The sequence below is a fragment of the Zootoca vivipara genome, chromosome 1, assembly GCF_965207765.1.
Source record: "Zootoca vivipara chromosome 1, rZooViv2.hap1.1, whole genome shotgun sequence".
Classification (NCBI taxonomy): Eukaryota; Metazoa; Chordata; class Lepidosauria; order Squamata; family Lacertidae; genus Zootoca; species Zootoca vivipara.
In genome coordinates, this window is record NC_142582.1 from 27,406,171 (window position 1) to 27,429,605 (window position 23,435).

The 23,435-nt window shown below is 40.1% G+C and overlaps 1 protein-coding gene across 2 annotated transcripts in view; it reads left to right on the forward strand.

The window, feature by feature from the left end:
* The first annotated feature begins 1,146 nt into the window (after window positions 1-1,146).
* FIGN (fidgetin, microtubule severing factor) overlaps window positions 1,147-23,435 on the forward strand; it is a 127,477-nt gene continuing 105,188 nt past the window's right edge. Inside the window, exons 1-2 of one of the 2 annotated variants that reach the window (XM_035132646.3) lie at window positions 1,147-1,707; window positions 2,592-2,788. In XM_035132646.3, coding sequence (XP_034988537.2) covers window positions 2,764-2,788 — 25 coding nt within the window. In that variant the 5' untranslated portion in view covers window positions 1,147-1,707; window positions 2,592-2,763. The remainder of the gene's footprint in view (window positions 1,708-2,591; window positions 2,789-23,435) is intronic. The other variant, XM_035132656.3, reaches the window with a different exon arrangement.

The following is a 23,435-nucleotide window of genomic DNA, read 5'->3' on the forward strand; positions in this document are numbered from 1 at the left end:
TACAATACTATATTAAACATTAAAAGCTTCCCTAAACAGGGCTGCCTTCAGATGTCTTCTTAAAGTCTGGTACAGTAGTTGTTTTTCTCTTCAACATTTAGGATTGCAGCCATGGTGTATTTTGTCTTCCCACTCCCATGTATCCTGGGGGAGGTTCCTGGTGTACTCAGCCCTCACCTCAGATGGTGCTGCCACTTGGATCCACAGGGAAGTCCTTTTATTAACAGAGAGCATTTCAGTAGAACTTCCAAGAAAGCATGCCTAAGATTGCAGTCCCACAGCACTATCCTAGTAAACGGAAACACTCTGAAGAGTTTAATGGGATATTACATCTGTATCCATTGCAGAGATTTACTAAGAAATAAAGCCCCGACTGAATTCACTGGGTCCCATTCCGAAAGAAGTGCGGCTTTATTTGCGAACACTCTCTTCAACCCAGCGGAAAATTTCTTTGTGAGGAAAGAACTTTTGCAGGACGGTGCCGTGAAACGTCATTTGGAGTAAGTGAGAGCAGGGGATCCTGTACGCAAAGGAACTTCCAAGTGGGCACAGCGGGAATAAAATGCAACTATTAGGGGGGGGGGAAGTCAAATGTATTTGGTCGTTTTTCGGCCCCCACCCCCCATGCTGCTGCTATCCTGCATCATTCAGGCTGCAATCCCCTTTGCCGCACACAGTTCCTTACCCGGGGGGTGCGGAAAGCTCCATAGCACACAGTGCGACTTTACTCGCGAGCAAGCCCACAGAGCAGGATCGGCTTCCCCGCCCCCCTCCCGGTCTCTCTCTTGCTTTAGCCGCTCTCGGCTGTTGCCGCGCGGCATCCCAAAGTCTAGGGAGCTGAGTCGACGGCGAGCGGGCTGCACAGAGGCATTACTGCCACTGAGCTGCGGTAGGGCCTGGAGCTGGAGGCGCCGCCGCCGCTGTTGCTTATTGCGAGGTGGGGACCAGGCCCCGGGGGGGGGGGCGGGAAGGCAGAGACGCTCGCCGCCGCCGCTGCGGGGGGTTGGGGGTGGGACGGGCTATGGCGCTTCCCCGGCTGCAGGGAAAGTGCCCGAGCTTGGAGAAGTGTTTCTCTTGCTGCAGGAGGCGGAGGCGAGGTTGGGAGCAGGGATCCCAACTCCCCAAGTTCCCGATTCGCCTTTTCGCGGCCGCGGGAGGGGCGGGAGAGCTCCCTGGCTGCTCTGCCATGACCTCCCGGCCACCTCCAGGCAGTGTTTGCAGGCTTCCTTGCAAGCGACAGCCCCTACCATGTAACCTGACCTGTGCAGCCAGGGGCCTGGTGGTGGTGGTGGTGGTGCGGCGGCGGCAGTAGCGCGCGGCCATTGAGCTTCCTCTCCTCCTCTTCTTGCCCATGAATCTGGTGCGTCTCTCTCTCTCCCTCCCCATATCCCCCCCACCTTCTCCTCTCCTTCCCTCTCTCCCTCTTTTTTTGAAAACTGATCTTTGGCTCCGAGTGTGAAAGTGATTTGAATTTGGCTCGGCGGCGCTCTGCGCAGGCGTTCAGCTGCTGGCATGCTGGCTCTTTGCGAAGCAGCTGTTTTGGGTTTGAAATTCCAACATGGCAGAGGCTGCAGTCAGTCTTCCCTTCAAAAACTTGGAATGATTTCAAATCATAGGCACCTTCACTTAACCCGAGCCCCCATTCATCAGCGAACAGATAGGATCGATGCTGCTCTAACCTACCGGGCTTCTCTACCAAACCTCCAGGTAAGATCTCCCATCGCCGTTCGCCTCTCTTCATCCACCCCCCTCCCGCCCGCTCTGTTTAAAATTTTATATAATTTTAAATATATCCCAGGCGGCTACGGGCGCTTCAAATTTTCTGCGTGTGCCTTTTAAATATTAAATCTAAGCCATAATGCTTTAAATCTCTATTTAAATATAGGACATACTCCAGACTGGTTTATTCTTTTCTCTTTTTTCCTCCCGTTCCGTTTTTCTCATCTAAGCGTAGCGTGGAAAGTAAAGAGATAGCATCGCGGTGGATGGTTGCCCCCCCTTTCCCTGATCGTTGCTAACAATAGTCAGGAGCCCAAGAGTTCGCGATTGCGAGATTTAGAGCTCCCCCCTCCACCCCACCCCGCCGCCAAATCCACTTTCGCTTAAGTGGATCTCTTTAATTTTTTCTTTCAAATTCGAGTCCAAGCAGGAACGCGCGGATAAGATACGACTTAGGTGTATTGGGGGAACGAACTTTTAAGCAAATTACTGCGAATGAGGATTGCTGGAAGGGGAAAGTTAGGGTTAAATTGCCGTGTTTTAGTTCAGGGTGGCGGGGCGTGAATATGTCAAGAGAAGCTGATGCAGTAAAATGTAAGCACATCATCGTGGAGGGAGGGGGGACAGCACGGTGGGCGTATTGTTGGCTTGGAACGGAGAGAAAGATGTATAATTTAATGGTATATACAATCCACTGATCCTATTACTATTCTCCCTAGAGCTCTTGTTAGTTTCAATGGGAGTGAGTGAAATTGACATGGACTTGTATTCGTGGTCATGTGCTCCTCTCCCCCCCCCCTTTCTTTCTTCTCTTGTGATCTGAGATCCCCTTTTTGTTGATGTTGCTTTCCCACTTAATTATATGCATGTAGGTTAAATGAATACCTGACGAAAGGGCCCACGTTTCAAGGCAGTGACATTTGATAGCTGAGAGGAAAAGTGGCTTTAATGAAAAGCAACCTTTGGAATTCCTGCTTGTGAGGAGGAGAAGAAGAGGAAGAGAAAAAAAAATCCAATTCAGCTTTTTTGTGCTGCCAGCAAGAAATGATCAGTAGCACCAGTGTTTATGGTATGTCTGTTTTTGGGATCTATGTCTTTCTATTTCTTTCTTTCTCTTTTCTTAGCATCTAGATAATTTTTTTAAGCGCATGATGAAAAAAAATATATCTGAGGACTTTGCATGTGGATATGGCTAGAGATAAATGATGTTAATGGTAAAGCTTCAAGTGTGTAAATAAGCAGTTTTTGTGTGTTATCATTTTGTTTCTGATTTCTGCTTTGATTGTAGTGTTACTTTTGTTCTCAGTTGCAATGCTAAAGTTGCATGTTACCAAAAGTGAACTGTGTACACTCAAATAGTATGTAAATTAGTAAACTCGCTGACTGTAAAAAGGGGAGGGGGGAGGAATCCCTGAACATATCTATGCCTACACTCACAGCAAATGTTTTCTTTTTAATTTTAAAGTAATAGTTATTGTCTCTTACTCTATACTGCCATTTATATCTTTCCTCCCTCTACTTTTTTTGGTAGGTTTTAGATCAGGATAGGAAAATAAGATGATTCATAGGAGCACAATAACCAATTCTTCTCCCTCCCTCCTCCAGTTTTAATAACGACCTGTGTATTTTCTGGCCTTCCCCCCCCCCCCCCCCCATATAGCTGCTTGTCATTGCAACATACTTTTAAATGATTGTAAGAGGACACATTCTACACAACACCTTTAAAAAAATAGGCCTGGAGGGATTTGATGAAATGGGGCAGGGAGGATTTCAACATATTGCAGTTTGCAAAAGTCCAGTTACAGAAGCTTAGAGAAAGTACAACAGCAGATTTTGTTTTGCACACAAATGCAAAAATTAGGATTTTGTGGGGTGACAGAAGGACAGCGAATTGTATTACTTTTACTAGCCTGTGGGAGAAGCAAATAAGGACAGAGCAAAACCTCATGGTCAGCTTAAGTACGTGACCACTGATCTTTCCTAACAAACCTGAATCCAAAGCAAAGCTTGAGTGCCAAATGTCCACTCCTAGGCTGATGCTAGTAGGTGCCTATATCTCTCCAAAGTAACCCTGAGCCGCTGTTACAATAGGGATGATTATTTGATTATTATTATTTATTTATTTTGCATTTGGAACTTGTTGACTTTGAGGCGATCAATACAGCAACTGTTTATTTTAGATGCACATAATTTGCCCTGAGACATGTTTTCAAGGGGGAGGGGGGGAGAGAGCAGGAAGACACGGCTTTCTCTTTCTCTTCTCTCCCTGCCCCCCCCCCCCCCGGCTTTTATTTCCTAGAGCTGTTGGAGCGAATGTGATTGCCAGATGGGAGATTTCCCTCTGTGATGTTAAAGCTGTAATATATATTCACAGCAGATTGGACCTGCTGCTTGTGATGAGGATATTACATTTATAAATTTTAAATCGGGAATTGGATAGTGTGCTGAGGGCTGAAATTGGATGGGGTGGATGGTGGCCACTGTTTAAATGCAATTCCTGGATGATGATGATGATAATTCTAATAGTAGTAATACACAGTAATCATGGTTGGGTGACATTGCTTTGTATATTGTATGGCACTTGTGCACTTTATTCTCTCCCCCCCCCCAACCCCTCTGGGTCTGCCCTCTTCTCCTTCTCTCTACCCCCGCCTCTACTTCTCAATTTCCTAGTAGAATATCTTGACCAGCAGAGTGATTTTGAAAGCGGCCAAGTTTTCGGGGAGGGGTGAAGAGAATGAGAGTGTGTGAGAGCGCCAATGTAATCAGTTCTGCAACTGAATGTTTATATATATATATATATATATATATATATATATATATATATGTATAGCAAAAGAAAAAACCATGATGCAGTGTTTGCTGTTAGTGGATGCACCTAGTTGTTGTTTTGCCCAGTGATGTGGCCTGCCAGGGGCAGAACCCTGAAAAGCTGGAGAGTAGGACTGAGTCACACTCTAGCAGTTCTGCTGTTGCAAATTAAAAGTGTGTGGTGGTCAGGAAATGAAAGCTACTGTGTCTCTTTTGAACAAGTCGTTTATCAAGGGGAACATCTATCAAGCAGCCACTTGTCATGATGGTGCTCCAAGGGGGGAAAAGTTAGGTCTGAGTTGGGGGAGCTGCTTTGAATTGACTCCCCCTCCTCATCTGCAGAATAAAAATAAAAATGGACTTCTGTGTTTGTCACTCCCAGAAAGAAATTTTAAGAAAAAACAGAGTCAGCAGATCCTCCTTACACTTTTGGTTTTGAGTTGTTTAACATTAGGCTGTATCTGATATTTTCCCTATGATATAGATGTATATTTTAAGAATGATATTTTCCCTTTGATATAGATGTATATTTTAAGAACAGTTAGTCTGTTGCTTTTGTGCTTTAATGTTTGTGGTTCAGGCTTTATTTTTTTGTGTGTGTGTGTGTTTCCTTGCATTGATGGGATGAAATACATTCGTAAGTTTGTTTTCCATGTGACAGTTGCAAGGTTTAGACAGTGAAAATTAATCCCAGATTTCTAACCTCTGATAAATCTGCTTTTTGTTGTATTTGTCATTAGCTCTTTATCGGGGAAATCTTTCCGGTGCTGGTATTTATGCAAGAAATTTGGCATTACTTAGTACCACATCAGGAGACCCGTTAAGAACATCTTTGCCCTTTCCACCTTCTCTTTGACAAGTGCACTGCATGTGGATTCTTACTGTAAGCGGTTGTATCATAGACAAGGATACATAGCTACAGATAACTCATGTTAAAAATAAAATTTTAGAAAACCACAACATAGGTGAATTTTCGCTGGACTTCTAGAGAAGTTCTGAATTTTCTTTGCCAGACAGGTTTTTGTTAATAAGAGAATGAAGTATTCATTGAAATGAGGCATTTTTTAGCACTCCCCTGTCCTTACTGAAAAACAAGTGCTATTTGTGGACAGTTTGGACCACATCTCAGCAAAAATGCAATAGGACTTTGGGTGTTAGATTTGCTAATGAGTTGTGTCTGTTGCATTATTATGAAAAAGCTTTATTAATGTGTGATATTTGAAACAAGATGTGATTACTATACAAACATGGTGCCCAGTCATCATTTCTTACCCCCAGACAAAAGAGATTTATACAACAGTAACCAGCTGTATTGGACAAAGTGTGGGGTGTGTGTCAGTTATGTGGTACACAATATGGTATTTACCATTGGTAATAAGCATTGGCTTCAGGTACTGTCCATATAAACATAACAGAAAATGGAATACATGGCCCCCACCATCAGTATATCTGATACATCAAGGAACTTTTCTCAAAGTTCTTTCTGATGGTAGCAATTCAGCATGAGAGCTTTATTCCTAATATTTTCTGGTGCATGTTGGCCCAGAATATATTCTGTGAGTGCCTTGCATTAATACTGAGGTTATATTTATGTTCTGTTGCTAGTTTTTATGATCATGTGATTAATTTCAAAAGTTTATTTATTGATAACAGTGTACTGAAGAATCCCCCCTTTCATTCTTTTAGAGCTTTAGGCCGCAAAACTTGAACTTAGAAATATAATTGAAAATGCTGAAAGAGGGGTTCATGCGTGCTTTAAAATATTGCTTTGGGAGACTGATCATTCTGATGTGTGTGTAGCTGTCAATTAGTTAGCTCTGTGTGTGCATGCAAGAAGTATTTGGGTGTAATGTCTGATCTTCCTGCAGTCTTAATCATCAATTAATCAGTTAATCTGCTTGTTTGGGAGCCATTTTAATGATACAAAATCAGCATGATAGCTGTATGTAGGAAACTCCCTTGCATGTTTTTAATCTGCTAGTCTCATCCAGCGTTGTTAGATCTGATAAAGGAAAATATTTGGCTCTTTGCCCCCAGTTAACATACGCTTTATAAGAACTTAAGTTTGCATTGTAGAACTTTACAAAAAGCGCCGGGTTTATTGACTAATGTTGTTTTAATTAACTGGAATTTCATCATGATTTATTGATGGGAGGGAATTGTTATACGGGCATTTTGTGAAGTAATGGAGCATTTTTTTCTGTCAATCAGCATGATAAAGTATTTCATCAGCGTGTTTACCTCTTTCTCCTCTCTCTCTCCCCCACCCCCACACTGCCATTGATAAGCAAAGGATTTAAAGTTAACAAGAAACATTAAATATTAACTTGCCTTTCTTTATACAACACAACACAAACAAAATGATCCAAGTTGGTAATAATGGACTAACTTTGATTCTATTGATTTTTATGTACATCTACTAATAAATCAACATACTTTTGAGCTCCGTGAAGACATGGTAATAGTTGGCGAAAGCAGCACAGTGGGCTAACTGAGAGTCATCCAATTCCAATTACATTTTGGTAGTAAAATATGTGGAATTTAGCTAGCTTTTATTTTGTAGCAGATTCTCCCACTCCCATGCTTTTAAATTCCTGATTGTACACCATGGTTATGGTTACAGGTTATTAAACTCTCTTTGCTAGAAGTGCTATATTTTAAAGTGAAAACTGATATATCTTATGGGAAACATCTGGGAGCTTTAAGTGTACCGTAGCACGGGGTCTAGCATCCTTTTATTAATAGACAAACCTATACCCACTTACCTGATAATTTAACTATATTGGATTTACCTCTAAGTAGACATGCATAGGGTTGTGATAAGCTGCCAACCCCCACAAAAATACATGTAAGCACAAGGATATCTTCCAGGTGTAAAATCCATGCTGCAGTGTTAATTATGAGCATTACTTGTACAACCGGATATACACAAACAGCCTAGCTTTTCATTCTTTAAACTTCTGTCCTTCAAAATATAGTGGTGAGAAGCTGGATGAGGGTAAAAATGGAAGTCTGTATAGTCAGCCTACCACACAGTGTGAGTGACGGCGAAACTTCCAGGAAGGTCAAATTAAAATTAGATATGCCAGCATTTTTGTAGGAAGAGGGGCTTGGAACATATTATTTGAAAAGCAGCGTAAGCTTGTGCTTGCTAGTTCTACAATAGCAAATATCAAAATACCTGTTGATTAACCAGTGAGAATAAAAGTCCTAAAACACAATGAATTCTGTCATTCCAGTAAAATATCAGTGGGTATCCTCCCCAAAACAAGTTTTTATAGGAGTAGGAACTTTATCCTGCTCTAAAGCAAACTAGAATTCTCTTCATCAACATAACTTCATGAGGGTACCTGGATATCAAGGCGCTAGAAGAACAATGACAGGCAGCTTCTTGTTCTGGCAGTGTCAGTAAATGGTACATGTGAGATGCTTCATTATAGCACATTTAATTTCAAGGCTAAATTTTATTTAAAGTGGAAATGATCCCCCCCCCCGAAATGCAGAACTAATGTAGCTATTTTTCTTTAGTGGCAATCTGTTTTATTAACGTTTGTTTAAAAATAATATTTGTTGCTGCCAATTTATCATTTGTTTTTGTCATGAAACAGTGTAAATTCTATAAGCGTATCCTTGAAGGATATTACCTTAATTTACATTATTAACTGAGAATTTAACAGCCTGTTTTCAAGTGCAGTTCAAGAAATAACTGTACAATGTAAATGTAATATCCTAAAAAGATTATTGCAAAAAGACATTGATAGCGCTTTCCATATCAGAATGAACAATGGGTCATATAGGATCTCTTGTGTGCCTATTTATACCCACTTAAATTCATTTACACACAAAACTACATTGCCTCCTTTCTCTTTTTAAACCTACATCACCTTCAAAATAATAGATTTAATTCGACTCTCCTGCCCATTGGTTGTATTCAATATGTCCAAATACAGTTTTGGGGATAGCTTATCTGTTTAACTCAGTTTAGTGTAATTCACTGCTTTGTCTGTGTGCTAATGTTAGCTGATCTGTAGTGACACAAATATTTGAGCTTCTTGTGAAACTCCACAGCTAGGACAATTTTCCTCTTAGACCCTACACAAGATTCCCAGGTTTTCCTGTCTTGTTTCTTTGTTTGGTGATCTCTATGTAATAAAAATAGATGTAAAGCTTATGGTTAATATTGGCTATGGAAGAAGCTGAAGTCTGCAATTCTGTACCCAGTTAGAATTGAATTGAAGCCGCAATCATAGTAGTCGTCTTATGACAACTGTACAGCTAGCATTTGAACTTGTATCTTGAGGGGTTTTTTTTTTTAAAAAAAATCTCTTTAAGGGATTTTTTTTAAAAAAAAAAATGTTTTAAGTGTGACTAAAATCAGCATTTTAATTCTCCCCAAGTTTATTTTCCAAAGCTCAGCGTCTTAATATACTGCATTTTTCTTTTGTATAAGCTGGGGACCTGTTTATGTGTAATTCTTAGGTATCCTTAAAGGCCAGAAGAAAGAGTGATGTTGTAATAATCTGCATGCTTACTGAGTAAGTGTGTGTATGCCTGTGTAGAATCAGGCTGCATGTGGGTAACATACTCCTGTGCACAACAATTTGTACCAGAGCTTCCACTCTTGTGAAGTGATTAGTGCTCTGTGTAAGTACGTGGTGACAGCTATGCTTATGGATGTGAAGAAACCATTAAGTACAGTAGCATTAACCTTTTCAGTATGTCTCATCTGAAGTGTGAACTTTAGTTTGTTGGGATGTTCAGCAACAATTGCCTAACCCCATCCTCTTTTCCTTACTCCCATTACCTCTCCTCACCAGTCTCATTACTTTCTGCCTTCTGTGTTGACATGGGGGAAACTCATAAAGTCGGTGCTGCGAGAATAAGGTTTGAAGATTGTTACAGGCATCACAATCTGATACCTAAAACAAATTTAAAAATCAAGCATCCTTTTCAAGTTATAACCGAAGGTCCAGCCAGGATGTATCTGAACACACTTGAAGAGGTGCCATTTATTTTCAAAAGACATTTCTCCCATCACTCGTGAACAGCTCCACCATGCAGAGAGAGATATCAAAAGAGCTCAGAGAAGCAACAATATTCTTTCATGTTGTCAAGTACTTGGACACTTATAAGATTGTTTCCAAGAAGGGGAAAGAATTGATCCTGTTTTGAATTCCTTGTTGTTGGCATTTGTAAGCCATGTTCCGTAGAGAGAGCTATACAAATTAAATTCCTTATCCATTGGGTTTGTAATGTGAATACTTCAGGCACACGCACCTGTGGTAGTTTAAGCAAAGTGTGTTTGAAAGAAGGAAAATGGTGTGGGTTTGTGTGTGTGTGTGAGAGAGAGCATTTGACTATATATATTTATCTTCTGTATCTCTACAAATAACTATTTTTGCTGAATCTAGCAGCATGGATTTTAATCCAGCATTTTAATTCATATGCTTGCTTTAAAGTAAATAATTGAATGGGACATGGGCATGTGCAGTGTGTTTAGTCAAGAGCAAACCCCAGTGCATTCAGTTGGACTTACTTACTATGCAGTACTATGAACAATTACTCTCAAGTAAATACCCTGGAACATTGTGTACGCACAAATAGGATTGGGCTGTGACAGTTGCCATCTAATTACTGTACAGTACCTGCATTGTGCCTTTAAGAGCAGCCTGAAACTCCAGAAATCTAGCCTGTAAATCTTTTCTGATCACTTTATCTCTGTGCCAGGAAACCTGTTTGCTTTCTATGCTAAGCTGCTGTTCAAGACACAGAAGGAGACAGAAGTGGGAATATAAGATTGCACTCCTATAGAGGCATTTTAAGCATTTTTTTTAATGAAAAGAAGTTACTGAGTGAATATATATTGAGTCCAAATCAAAGACATGTAGGAAGTCTCTGAACTGGACTGTTTAGTAAAGAAAAGAAAAGAAAGACCTTGAAATAACACCTTAATATGAGAATTGTATTGCAAATTCTCACAAAATGTCTTGTAATGGTAATCAGCAAGCAAATGCTTTTTCACAAATGAATGTATTTGTGTATAATTGCCTTCAATATAATGAAGTAAGCGGGGGAGAGATTTAAATGCACATTTTTTTTTGCTAAAAAGCCCTATTGACTCTGGCATAGATGCCAGCCCATCAATATCATTGGGATTACTCCAGAGTAAGTGATCTGAACACAAAAGCTTATTGAAGCAAATCTATATTTGAAACGGCTAATGAAGAAACGAAAGAACAAGAAACATCTTGTGATCTTTGTTTCATTAACCCCATTACTATGAACTGTTGCTAATTATATGCCATGCAGTGGTATGTGGCAAAGTATATACTGTGTAAGCTTTCTCCTGCTTTTCCTTTGTTACTCTTTCATCAATCCTGCTAAATTCTTCGACTGCCGTAATGCTTGGATTTAACTGGCTCATTATCTCTATGTATAAAGCTATAGAGTGGAGAGCACTTGTAACTCGTGTTGCTTTCAGCTGAAGGTGTTCTGATATGTGACAGCAATTGTGTTTGCTAGTAGGATAGATCACATTTTGAGGAAACATTTTAAAGATTTCGTTGGCTTTTAGTTTTACCAAATAGTCAGGGCAGCACCACCAGAAGAATTCAAAAGATACTACGAGATGAAGTACTTCTCAGTGACCTACATCGGGATGTATCCTTACAATTGAGCATGTTTTGAATGCGTGCTTATTAGGGTTTATCAACTGACTTTTCAGTTTCATGATCCTTTCCATAGTTCCAGCTATTTTTATTGAATGACTCATAGTAGAATAATTAGTAGAACATTTTGTATGGGGGTTGAACAATGGGAAGACTTTTTTTATGACACACACATCCATGTTAAAATGTTACTTTTTCAAAATACATTGTTTTAGCTTTCAGCAAAGTGTATTGGATTTAAGAGCATGGATTATTAAAATGTTTCATTCCTTTCATATTTAATACTTTCTTCAAGGAACTTGTGATAGCGTACACTACCTTTCTGCAGTTTTTTCTTCACGAGTGTCATATTGAGAGAGAGTTTCACAGCCACCCAGGAGATTTGTAGCAGAGCAGGGATTTGAGCCTGAGTCTTCTCAGTCCTGGTGAAATCACTGCACTAGAGGTAGCCAAACTGGTGCCCCCCCCAGTTGTATTCTAGTTCCCATCAGACCCAGCTAGCATGGCCAGTGATCAGGGATGATGGGAGCCCAACAACATCTGAAGGCCCTATTTTGTGTATCCCTGCACTAAACCACACTGGCTCTCACTTTAATATACCTTTGAAAATAACTGGGATGATCTAGTTCCCCAGGACAATAACTTTCCTTTTCTGTGCTTTACTCCAAGTGTAGGAGTGTCCTACAGCCTTCCCATACATTGGGGAAGGATTTGACTTGTTCCTTAGTTTCTTATTTTTCACTCTCTTCATCGTGACGTAAATAAGTAAAGTGATTTAGCCTTATGGAATTGTTGGGTGCACAGATATCTAAAGAACTAAGGGCTGGTAGTTGTTGTGGTTGTTTTTAAAGCTAACTGATGTTTGTGCAGTGGATATGTCTGTGGAAATGATTGATTTATGTGCTATTGAAACATTTTGTATCTTTAATTCACTATTTAAACCTTGGTGAAACTTCTGATGCAACGTAACTTTATTTTAAGATATTGTTGCCAATAAATTCCTGTTTAGTTTTATGGGGTTGTTTTTAAACTGAATTGGGTTTTGTCACTGTAAGGAAGAATTTTACTCCCAAGTTTGCAGGATACAATGAGGGGTGCATGTCCTAAAATTAGTTCAAAGTAAAATATGTTGAATGGCAAGCAAGTGTACACAGCAACACGGTAAGTGTGCTTTTAGTTTTGCTGTTTGTTTCCAAAGGCCAAACTTTGGCTTTTGTTCCTGAACTAGAAGCATCTTTCATAATCATTTTATTAAAACAGTGGCACACTTCTCAAATTAGAGTGCTTTGATCTCTTAGCTTTTTGTTCCTTCCCTCCCCTAAAAATAACTACAGGAACAATGCTTTCCAACTCCAGAATTATTTTAATGTTAGAATGAGAAGTATAGTAATCTTCCAACAAAAATAATAGTGAAAGAAAATTGCTTGTGAATTAAGATATTGGTGTCTGCATAGACATTTGTTTCAAAAAAGTAGGTTTAGGCTTATTAACTTGCTTTAAGAAGTGTCTTATTATTTGTGAGCATTTTGCAGGTAATATTGCACATATGCAAGTGATTTTATTTTTACTTTTTCAGTTTTAAACACTCCAGGAAATGATTCCTTAATAGGTTTGATATACTTACAAATAACAAACCTCTGTGATGATGCATTAAAAAAAAATTGGCTAGCTATAGTTATGCTGTTGCATGTTACGCTGCAAGCAGTTGTACAATTACACTAACTGAGACATTCTTTTCAAGAAGCTTTTATTGCCCCCATTCTCATTTTGAACAACATGTTCCTTTTTAAAGAATATCATCTATATCCAATCCTAGGCATGTTTCCTTGGAAGTAAGTCCTGCTGGAGTTCAGTTGGGCTCATAAAATTGCAGCCTCAATTTCAAAAGATAGATGAACTTGTTAAATAGTCATTTCTTTGCTGACTTTATCATACTTAAAAATCTGTACATTTGTGTGCAGCTGGAGTGGTTGAAGAATGCTGTCCCGTACATGAAGAATTACCAAATCCCTAGCAGGATGGGGCTCATTTTGTGTTTAATAGCAATATGGAAGGGGAAGATATATTCTACAGGTTTCTTTTTTCTTTACTTCTCTAGCACTACGATGTGAAAAGCTGCATTAGCCAGCATGTTGGTGTATTAAAAGCAGAGGTGCCTTTTTCATGTTGCATCTCAAAAAGCCAAGTGTAAGCTGGCAATCCTGCTGCCCCTTGCAATGTTACTCTGCCCTCCAAAACTTACTCTCTTTTCAAATGGACTTAATAAAAGTCCCACGAAGTGTGCTTCTGAAGACAAATCCATGCTGAAGAAACTTGCTGGACATAACAAGGGATACTGATATGATTACTGCTTTTAGCCAAAACCAAGTACGTTTATCATCAGGCAAGACACATTTGGTAATCTCTTTCTCTCGCTCTTTTTCTGAGACAGACTCAAAGCAAAGTCGCACATAAGTCTTTTGGCTCTTTAGCTCACTGTGAGGAAGAAATGAACTCTAATGTTTATCTGGAATAACACCCCCACTCCCGCCCCCAAAATGCCATGTGAAGTAATGTTAAATGGTCAGATTTGTCGACGGACAGCTACACAAAGAGCAGGCATCTGGGAGCTGAACCTAAGTACTGTTTTCCCCTCCAATTAATTATCATTGCAAATATTTGAGCAAAAGAACCTGTTTCAATCTTACAATTTTTAATTGATTGTTGTAATAAAAGAGTTTGCATGTGTGCATGGATAGATGGATTGTGTGTGTGTGTGTGTGTGTGTGTGTGTGTTGTGGGAGTTGCTGCTCCTCCATCGATGGCACAACTTGCTCAGCCAATGGCTTGAAACACTATCTCATTCACTTAAGCAAGATAATATTCATATTTTTCATTTGCTAGTCAGTGTGTTGGCTAGATCCAGGTCTACTCAGCCATGACTCTTGCTAGGTAACCCTTGGGCCAGTCACATGCACTGTTGGCCTAGCCTACCAGAGTGGTTTGAGGAAAAAGTGGGGAGGAGGAGGAGAACCAAATATGTTGTACTGACTTGATTGGAGGGGGGGGGGGCATGTACGCAATAAAAAAAAAACGATTGTTTCCTTGGATTGGGCAAGGAACAATTGGTGTTAGCTGCACTATTGACTGCATACCCACTTTTTAAATACCAAATTAGGCCTCCAGTATTATGTCGTCCATGTTATCTGCTTTTTAAAAAATTAACGTGGGGATTTGTCCAGAAATATCTAACCATCTATACTTTAGAACTATAGCAAAATTTTGTTCAGGGGATGGGCGGAATGTGAATTCTGACACTATAAATATGGCAGCTCTCTTAGTGTAAACTTGAATAACTGTGGCATGGTATTTTGGCTGCTAAACACAAATGCCTTTTTTCTGCTTGTTTGTGGTATTTACAGTGCAGTCCTAATTTAAACATGTTTCCTCATAATTCAGTTCAATTCAGTGGAACTTGCTCCCTAGTAAGAGAGCTTGGGATTACTATGCGGAGCACCGATATCCAACCTCTGGAAAATCTGTCCTGGCTTCTGAAACTTCATTGGCAATTATTTTATCCCCTGCCACTCTTTACAATGGGCTTGCAATAAAATTGGGACCATATCTGCTCAGTCTGATCTTGAAAGTCTTAAGGGCTAAAAACTCTTACGTTATAGGATGCAAGTGCATTTCACAAGAAATGTGTTTTGCTGTACAGTGGTTTCCCTACAGTTCTAAGCCAAGAGGTTTCCTGGTTCAAGCTTGAATATTTTCAAGAATCATTGTAAGAGTTCCTTGGGCTAATTTTAATATATTCTTGTACAATTGGGTATTTTATTCTATGGCGTAATACACTTCCAAGCAAAATGAATATGGGAAAATAAAAAGTGGAATAAATTAAAACATTTTAAGTCACTATGGCACATGCTGTGGAGATTTGAGAGCCCCACTTCTCACCTCTCAGTCTATTGTATCCACCATGTGAGTACCATCAAAAAGAAACATTTAGAGTGTTAACACCATTACACCTGCCCTTGAACATTTCAAGTGGCCAAGCTCTTGCTGTTCTGGACTCCTTTGGGAGGATGGGTGGGATATTAATTTAATAAATTATATGCACACCTATAGTATTTAGGTATTTATATCTCCAGCATGCTAACAAACACAGAACTTTAAAGATTGGTTCCATATATAAGAGATGAAGACAGGTTTTTGTGGATTTCCTAGTTATCTAAAATCCACAATGGTTTCTTTTTATAAAAGATTTTCTGAAAGTGTGTTAACATGACACATTACTAGTATTAAAGACTTGCTTATTCTCAGTGATCATCATTATACCATTTGTGTACACACATACACATACACACACCATTCCTTCCAGACACTTTTAAAAATAATTATAATTATAAACCCCAGAGTGGCTGGGGAATAAATATATTCTCCTCCTCCTCCTCCTCCTCCTCCTCCTCCTCCTCCTCCTCCTCCTCCTCCTCATCTGTGTTATAGTGTGGGCATTACCCTTGTGTGGCCTAGAAAGCTTCAGTGATATGCTCAGTAACTGATTTGCAGTGCATTTAAAAATGTTTCTAGTCCTCATGGTAATAGAAATGTGTTATGGATGGGGGAAAACTTTCTTAAATATTAAAAATCCTGCAGTTTTAGTTTATGCTTTTTAATTTTTAATTTCTTGTTTAAAATGCATTGCATTTGACTGCAGCAGTCAAATGTAGCTTTGTAGTGAGGAATGGAAATTAAAAACCTTCATTTGAAATATAAAAGTTCTGTGGCTTAATTGCCACTAAAATGTAACTTTATTCCTCTACTTTTCTTTAAAGCCATAGTAGGTTTCAACTCACCTTTTTTTATTTATCACATTTAGCCTCCTAATGTTATCTAAGGTGGTGACCATGACTCATGTAATGTGGCATTATATTCATTAGATAATGCCATGGCCCCATTTTGATGGCACCTTTAAAACAGAATTTGTAATATTAAAAATATCTTGAACACCCTCACTATTCAAAGTGGGACTAGCAAAAGGATTAGTGCTTGATATTTTGTGCTTCAGCCAAGCCTCAAAGGTTTTTTTTGAGTAAGCTACAATCCAACTGAGAGATGGGTGCTAATGTCTTGCTACTCATTAGTAGAATTTGAATGTATACTTCCTGTGTGAGGTGATGGGTGATCAAGCCTGTCTTTTTCAAACACAGCCTTTAGGATAGGACAGGATAAATCTAAAGGCAATGAGTAAATTCCACTACTGTACTTATGAATATGCTTTCATAACTGGGCTATTTGGTGTTTAAATGGAAGCAAGCCCTCTATCTCTCAGACCTATTTTGCTTGTAGCTTCCCTCTTCTGGAAAGTTAGCTCTGGATGGCAGTGTGTTTTCACCGCAAAGGGAAATAAGAGACTAATTAACAATATCTTGAGTGCCTTGAAGACAAAAAGTGGGACTTGCCTATGGTACACAAGAAAGCTAGATGTAAGTGTGGAAAGTCATTGAACACAGAAAAGAGGTTGCCTGCACTGGGTTGGGACTTCATGACCTCCATGACAACCATGGGGCTATCTCAAGATGCCATTGGCCTGGCACCTCAGTTTGGACTTTGATGCAGATGGCATGTCTAGTGGTCAAGTAATGGGGAGGGTGCAGTAAGAGAGATTGCACTGTAATGGTTGGACTATTTGCTAGTGGCTTTTGGTGCCACATTCCCCCTGCAGGTCCATCCTTGGATAGTTACGGAATGTGATGGATTCCCGAATGCTGTGGAGGATTTTCCAGTGGATAAAGCTGACAATCCTACCAAGGCCCTTCTTGCATTGTGGAACAGCAAGACTTAAAGCTCCAGAGGCGTGATTACTCTTGAGCAGGCATCCCCAAACTGAGCCCCCCCCCCCCAGATGTTTTGGCCTACAACTCCCATGAACTCTAGCTAAGAGGACCAGTGGTCAGGGATGATGGGAATTATAGTCCAAAACATCTGGAGGGCTGAAGTTTGGGGATGCCTGCTCTTGAGTGTCCTCTCTGGTGCAGTGGAGCTGCCTGAAATTCTGTGGACTTGTAGGCAATGAAGCAGGCTGGATTACAACAATAGTGCAGCTGGTTGGAAGCTCTGTCCAAACACCAGTTAGGGAACACAATCATGCCTACCATGTGGCAGGGGACAGCAAAAGATGTCACAATCTCTACTGCATTCTCAAACAGCTGTCCAGCAGAACTCTTTAGGGTGGTATGGAGGTTGTTGCCCATGGAGGACACCCCATGGGACCTTGTAAAGATACACTGTGAACTGATTGCACAACATTTTGAGGATAAAGGCACTCATCTTCCAAACATTTTTGACTCCATGGTTACGGCCGTTCGTAGGGAAGCACCCAGTATTACATATTTCCCTGTTTTGTGGCATTAGTTTTAGTTGATGAGGCCTGATGAAATGGACTAGGGGTGGTATTCAACTAAGTTTTACTCAAAGTAAACCACTTGAAATTAATGGACCTTAGTCATGCACATTAATTTCAGTGGGCCTACTCTTAGTAAAATTTAATTGACTACCACCCACAATGCTTGCAATAATGCAGCTGACTACAAGCTCTCTCAATCCTCGTCCCTCGTGGCTCAGATCTAGTCAGAAGAGTATGGCTGGTTGGATCGAGGGGTGCTTAATGCAGCTTTATGTGAGGGTCTCATGTCCAGAGCCTTAAGAAGGTCATGGTACAGCCACTGATGATAAAGTGCAACCTGGACCCAATATTTGTGGTAGTGTAGCTGCAGACATTCATAGACCATTGTTGTTGTTTAGTCGTTTAGTCATGTCCGACTCTTCGTGACCCCTTGGACCATAGCACGCCAGGCACTCCTGTCTTGCACTGCCTCCCGCAGTTTGGTCAAACTCATAGACCATACAGGGAATGTAACCTTGCTTCTTTTTCTCAATCTCTTTAGCTTTAATGCTAATAACCATGGTATTGTCATGTACTATATCTGTGTAATGAGTATTGGGAACATTATTTTAAAGTGGTTCCTCTACTATCTCCAGGCCCATTTTGAGATAATAGCATGGGGGGAAGGAGTGCTTTTTGTCCTGTGACAGTTATGCTATGGGGTTGCACAGGGCATAATTTTATTCCCAGTGTTATTTAACATAAACTGAAGCTGTTGGGAGCTGTTTGTTATTAGGGGATTTGGAGTGCAGTGTTTTTAATACTCTGAGGACACCCAACTGTCGGGTATGGCTGTGAGTGGTGGGCTGAATGAAGACTAAATAAACAGAGCTGGAAACAGTTGCTGCGGATCAGTGGTTCCCAGGTCCAGGAAGTAGGTCAGTTGCTTGTTCTGTATGGGTTTGCACTCCATGCGCTTGTAGTTGATGCTACATTTGGAAACTGTTTTCTACTTGGTTTGATCTAAGAGTATGATTATGCCATACCAGTAATAGAAGTTGCCAGGACTGTACAGCTGTTGAACAATCCCTGTAGGAAGTTGTGGAATCTGCTTTTGGGAGTGACCACCCACAGCTCAAACTCTAAGCTGTTTTCTGTGCCAGTTCAGTGACTTTGTTTGCTGGGGATGTTCCAGACTTCTTGGCACAAAATAGTTGGGATATAGGGTTTTCTCAGTGCTCAAGTGGCAGTATTATTTAATGGGGATATGCAATTCTTCCAGCTCAAGTAGTACTGTTATTAGATAGAATGCATGCATTGATCATGAGATATGAAGCTTTATTATGGTGTCTGCTAATTTATGAGTTTTTCTGTCCTTTAAAACATTTTTATTCAGCATATTTAGAAAAAAATATAACTCTTCATTTGAAGAGAAGCTGTTTCCTTTCTTCTGGGAAGTTGCTGCTGCTACAGTTTGGTAGTATGTGTCCTAGGAAAAAACCCCTCACAACTGACCTGCAAGCAGCAACACTTATTCCCAAGGCAGTTGGGGGGGGGGCTGGAAAGTGCATGTTCCACGCAGAGGTGGTTCAAAATGTATATATGGGATATTCCACAGTTGTTGACTAACAGTAGTATTGCACCGTGTGAAAAATCTTTGCTGATTATTTAGGGAAATGAAATAAATTTCATGGATTCCTTCCAATACTATGCTTCTGTTAATGTTGCTATGCTCCGTGGCATGAGGGATCTATGATTAAATTAGCTTTAAACCACTGGATTAAACCAGTGCCACCTGTGTGGTAGGAGAGGATGGCAAGATTAAAGGGCAATCAAAGAAACATTCAAACATTTCAGTGCATTATAGTTTAGTACAGTGTGTACAGTAGTTTAAATAATATTTGCAGAATATGAATAGATACCTTTTCACAATGAGAGCAAAGCGTATCAAGTGATACTGAAGACAATCCTATAGGTAGTTGTGATCCAGCATCACCGTTTGAACAGATTGCTGAAGAATTACATTGGCTATTATTCTACAGTTCTCTATGTCATACTGTTGTGAACAGGGATTTTCAACTCTGATAAATATGAAAGATCAGAAAGGAGAAAGGCTTATTTGTGTTGATGAGATAAGAATTTGTTTGACTCAAATTGGACCCAATATAAATGAGATTTCCTGGCAAAAGCAAGCCCACACCTCTCATTGACTTTGTTTACACGTGTAAGAGGCTTGTTCATAATTATATTTTGGGAATGATTCATGTTCTTATGTAGTTGAATTGCTTTACACTTTCTGGATGGCCCATGATCATATTATAAAGTAGTTGTGTTCTGTTTTATAAATAAATCACTGCTAGGAGTTGTTGTTTTTTCCCTCCCAGTGTATTTCTTATTTCTCCAAAAGTTTGGTGTGGCATGAGCAAATTTATTATTCTGAAAGTGTGGCCCAGAGATAAAAGTTTGAGAAACACTGCATTAAGCCCAGAGATACAGGATGTGTTTGCCATTGCTGTAATCTGAGAGAATAAACAGATCTACTGTTACAGTTACTTGAAAGCAACTGTTCAGACTTTTCCCGTATAATTTATCATATTCAGCTCTCAACATGCAAAATATTTGACCTGTAGAGTCCTCTTAAGTATTCTGACTTGATAGTAGGGTGTTCTTTTTTTGTAACTATCCCAGAAGGTATAGACAAATTTATATGTTAGCTGCACTGTTTCAATTCAGTTCCAATAATATTATATAAGAACAATGGTGTGTGCATGTGATGTGGTTACTTTGTTTAGCTAGAAACGGATCACTTTGGTTTAGAAGAAATTGTGTTGCCATTCCTGTCCACATAATTACTTCCTTCAAACTCTACTAGAAAACCAGTGCTGCTGATTATGAATTGGGTCTGTTTCCACTAGTTTAAGGACGTTGCGGGGAATGTATACAAATGTCACTAAAGTGAGACTGGAAAGATGAACCCATAAGGTATCAGTCTGGTGGTGGAGGATGACAGAGGGGTGGGGCTTCTTACAACTGGTTTATGATCATCGTTGAGAAGGTTGCAATTTAAAACTAGTTTAAGGTCATTAACACTACATTAGTACATGGCAATTTTTAGCTTTGATATATCACTGTTGTCAGTCTAATAACATTTAGAACACTTCTTTGCCAACTTTGGTTACATATTCCAAGTGAAGAGTTTGCTCTTGGTCTGGTTATTTCGTACCTTTTTTTGTTTTACTTTATTGTTTGTTCTGGTACTATTTAGGCATGCATTTTAGTATAGCTTCCAGAATTGACTTCTCCTGCCACATCTAAAGAGTCTTCAGGGAGTGAATCTTTTCTTTTCAAACTATTACCTACTTCTCATCTGAATTTTTGGAAGGTATGGATTTAGTAAGTGAGTTCCTAGTACAGGCAACCCCTGATTTGCAAGGGGGTTGTGTTCTGGGTCATCACATATGATGGTGGAACGCGCATAAGCCTGCTCTGTTCCGGCCCCTTCTGGGTCACCATGATGTGCATAAATATAGACAAGGATGCATTACAGTAAAAGAAAGGATGGTAATTTTGCTGGGGTGTATAAGGCAACATTCCATACTTTCTTAGGAAAGGAATGATACACAGGCATCCTGAAAAGCTCAGCAGAAGTAGACCTGCACAGGTTGGTAAGTAAACTATGGAGAGCTTGCAGGGGGTGGGGTAGGAGATGAGTAAGAGAGATGATGGGAAGGAATGTTTCAGTTCACTGATCAGTTATTTTCAGTTTGGTAGATGTAGCCTTACTCTGACTATATAATACACTATCCGTATTATTTGATAAATACACCATTGATAAGTGTTTTGTTCATAGGACCATATTCTTCCAGTTGAACTTTGGTTGGAAATATCCAAAGGTGTATATTTGTGTCTGGTGAAAAAGTTTTCAGCCAAAGCAAAATAATGATGGCTTCATATTGGGCCAATGGAAATATGTTGAGTTTAAATCCATAGTTCTAATGTGAGCTGAGAAGAAAGGTGATTAGAAAGAGCTCCTGCTTCATTCTTATGTTTCTCAATGCTTGGTTTTTATAGGGAGGGATCAGATCCCTTGCTCTATTCTTCTTCCAATGCTCCAGTGGCTCTAGCTTCTCATTCTGCAAAGAATCATGTTCTGGAGCAGGCTATGTGCACATGACTGCAGTCATAGATGTCTGCACATAGGACACCAAATGATTGGTGTAGGAGTATAGGAGGGGAGGGGTGTATTCAAAAAGTTCAGAAATACTTACATAAGGGATGAAGATCTCTTCCCCACCCCCTGGGCAATCAGCATATATGTGCAGCTGTGTTTGTATTTCATACACTCACTTAACAAGTGAGTCACACTACAGCCACTCCTTTGCAGTCTTGTGTACCTCTCCTAAAAGTAAGTAGTTAAGCTAGGGTTGCCAGACTCAATAGAGTACAGGACTTCTGTGCCTTTAATTGCCCTGCTCTCTTTTGAGTCTGGAAACCTTAAAGAGAAACCAGCAGACCCTTTGTTTAATTTCCAAGCAAAGGGTCTGCTGGTTTCTCTTTAAGGTTTCCAGACTCAAAAGAGAGCAGGGCAATTAAAGGCACAGAAGTCCTGTCCTCTATTGAGTCTGGAAACCTTAAGTTAAGCTAAGTATTGGGCTTTGAAATGTTATCTGCAATTATGAGCAGAAATTATGGGTGTTGAGATGGCATTGTGTCATAAGAAAGCAATGGCACTTGCTCTCCAGAATGAGCAACATAAACCCATTGACTTGGCCTTGTGGAGGAAGATGTCCTCACCCCCCACTAAGCCCCACTCAGGTATTCCGCAGTGGAGAGGGCTGGAGGCACAAAGGCAAGCCCAACACCATTGCATTTGCTGGCTCCACTTCTGACCTTCACATATTGAGCAAATGGATATCTCTTCATGCTTAACACATGAAGGTTGAAAGTGGAGCCAGCATACATAGATATGTTATACATAGATTTGCATGCATGTCCTAACCCCAATCCACTTTAGGCCCACATATATTCAATCAAATCCCTGAGTAGGACCATATTTCCTTTTGAATATCAAGGTTTCATTCCTTCCTAGGAGATGTTATTAGGATCACAGATAATTATTGGTATTGTTTGTTTCCTGAATAGAGGTTGGCCCTAAGGTGTGTAACCTAATATCTGTAGTATCTGGGAGGTACTTACCAACTCTACAAGCTGGCCTCATGGCTACAACATCTAGCCAAAATTTTATTGTCCCTCAACCTTTGTTTTGTGTCTTTCCTGATGAAAAGTTCTGGAAAACTCAGAAGCTTGCCACATTATTGTGACATTTTGCTGACTTGGTATTACCCTAGTCAGAAGGTTGTTTCTACCGCACATCATTTTTGTTAGACTTGCACGTTCTTCAAATAGCCTCCTTTAATTCAGAAGTGGGAAAACTGGTCCCCTCCAGATGTTTCATGGCAAGAAACATCCCTGACTATTGGCCACAATGGCTGGGGCTGATATGAATTGGGATACAGGTTCCCCATCCCTGTTGTAAACAGAGTGCTAGAAATAAGAACTGTGATTGCTTCACTATACAGTTGATTTGAAATGTCACGGTTTCAGATTTTCTCTTGCAATCTACAAAATTTGTTGTTTAGTCGTTTAGTCGTGTCCGACTCTTTGTGACCCCATGGACCATAACACGCCAGGCACTCCTGTCTTCCACTGCCTCCCGCAGTTTGGTCAAACTCATGTTCGTAGCTTCAAAATTTAGGGCCTTCAAAATGGGTTATTAGCAGTAGGTTCAGTAGAAACAAAAATAAATTACTTCCACTTAACTTACAGAACTCTCTGCCACATGAATGGTGTTTGCTGCTAACCTGCTTTTGAAG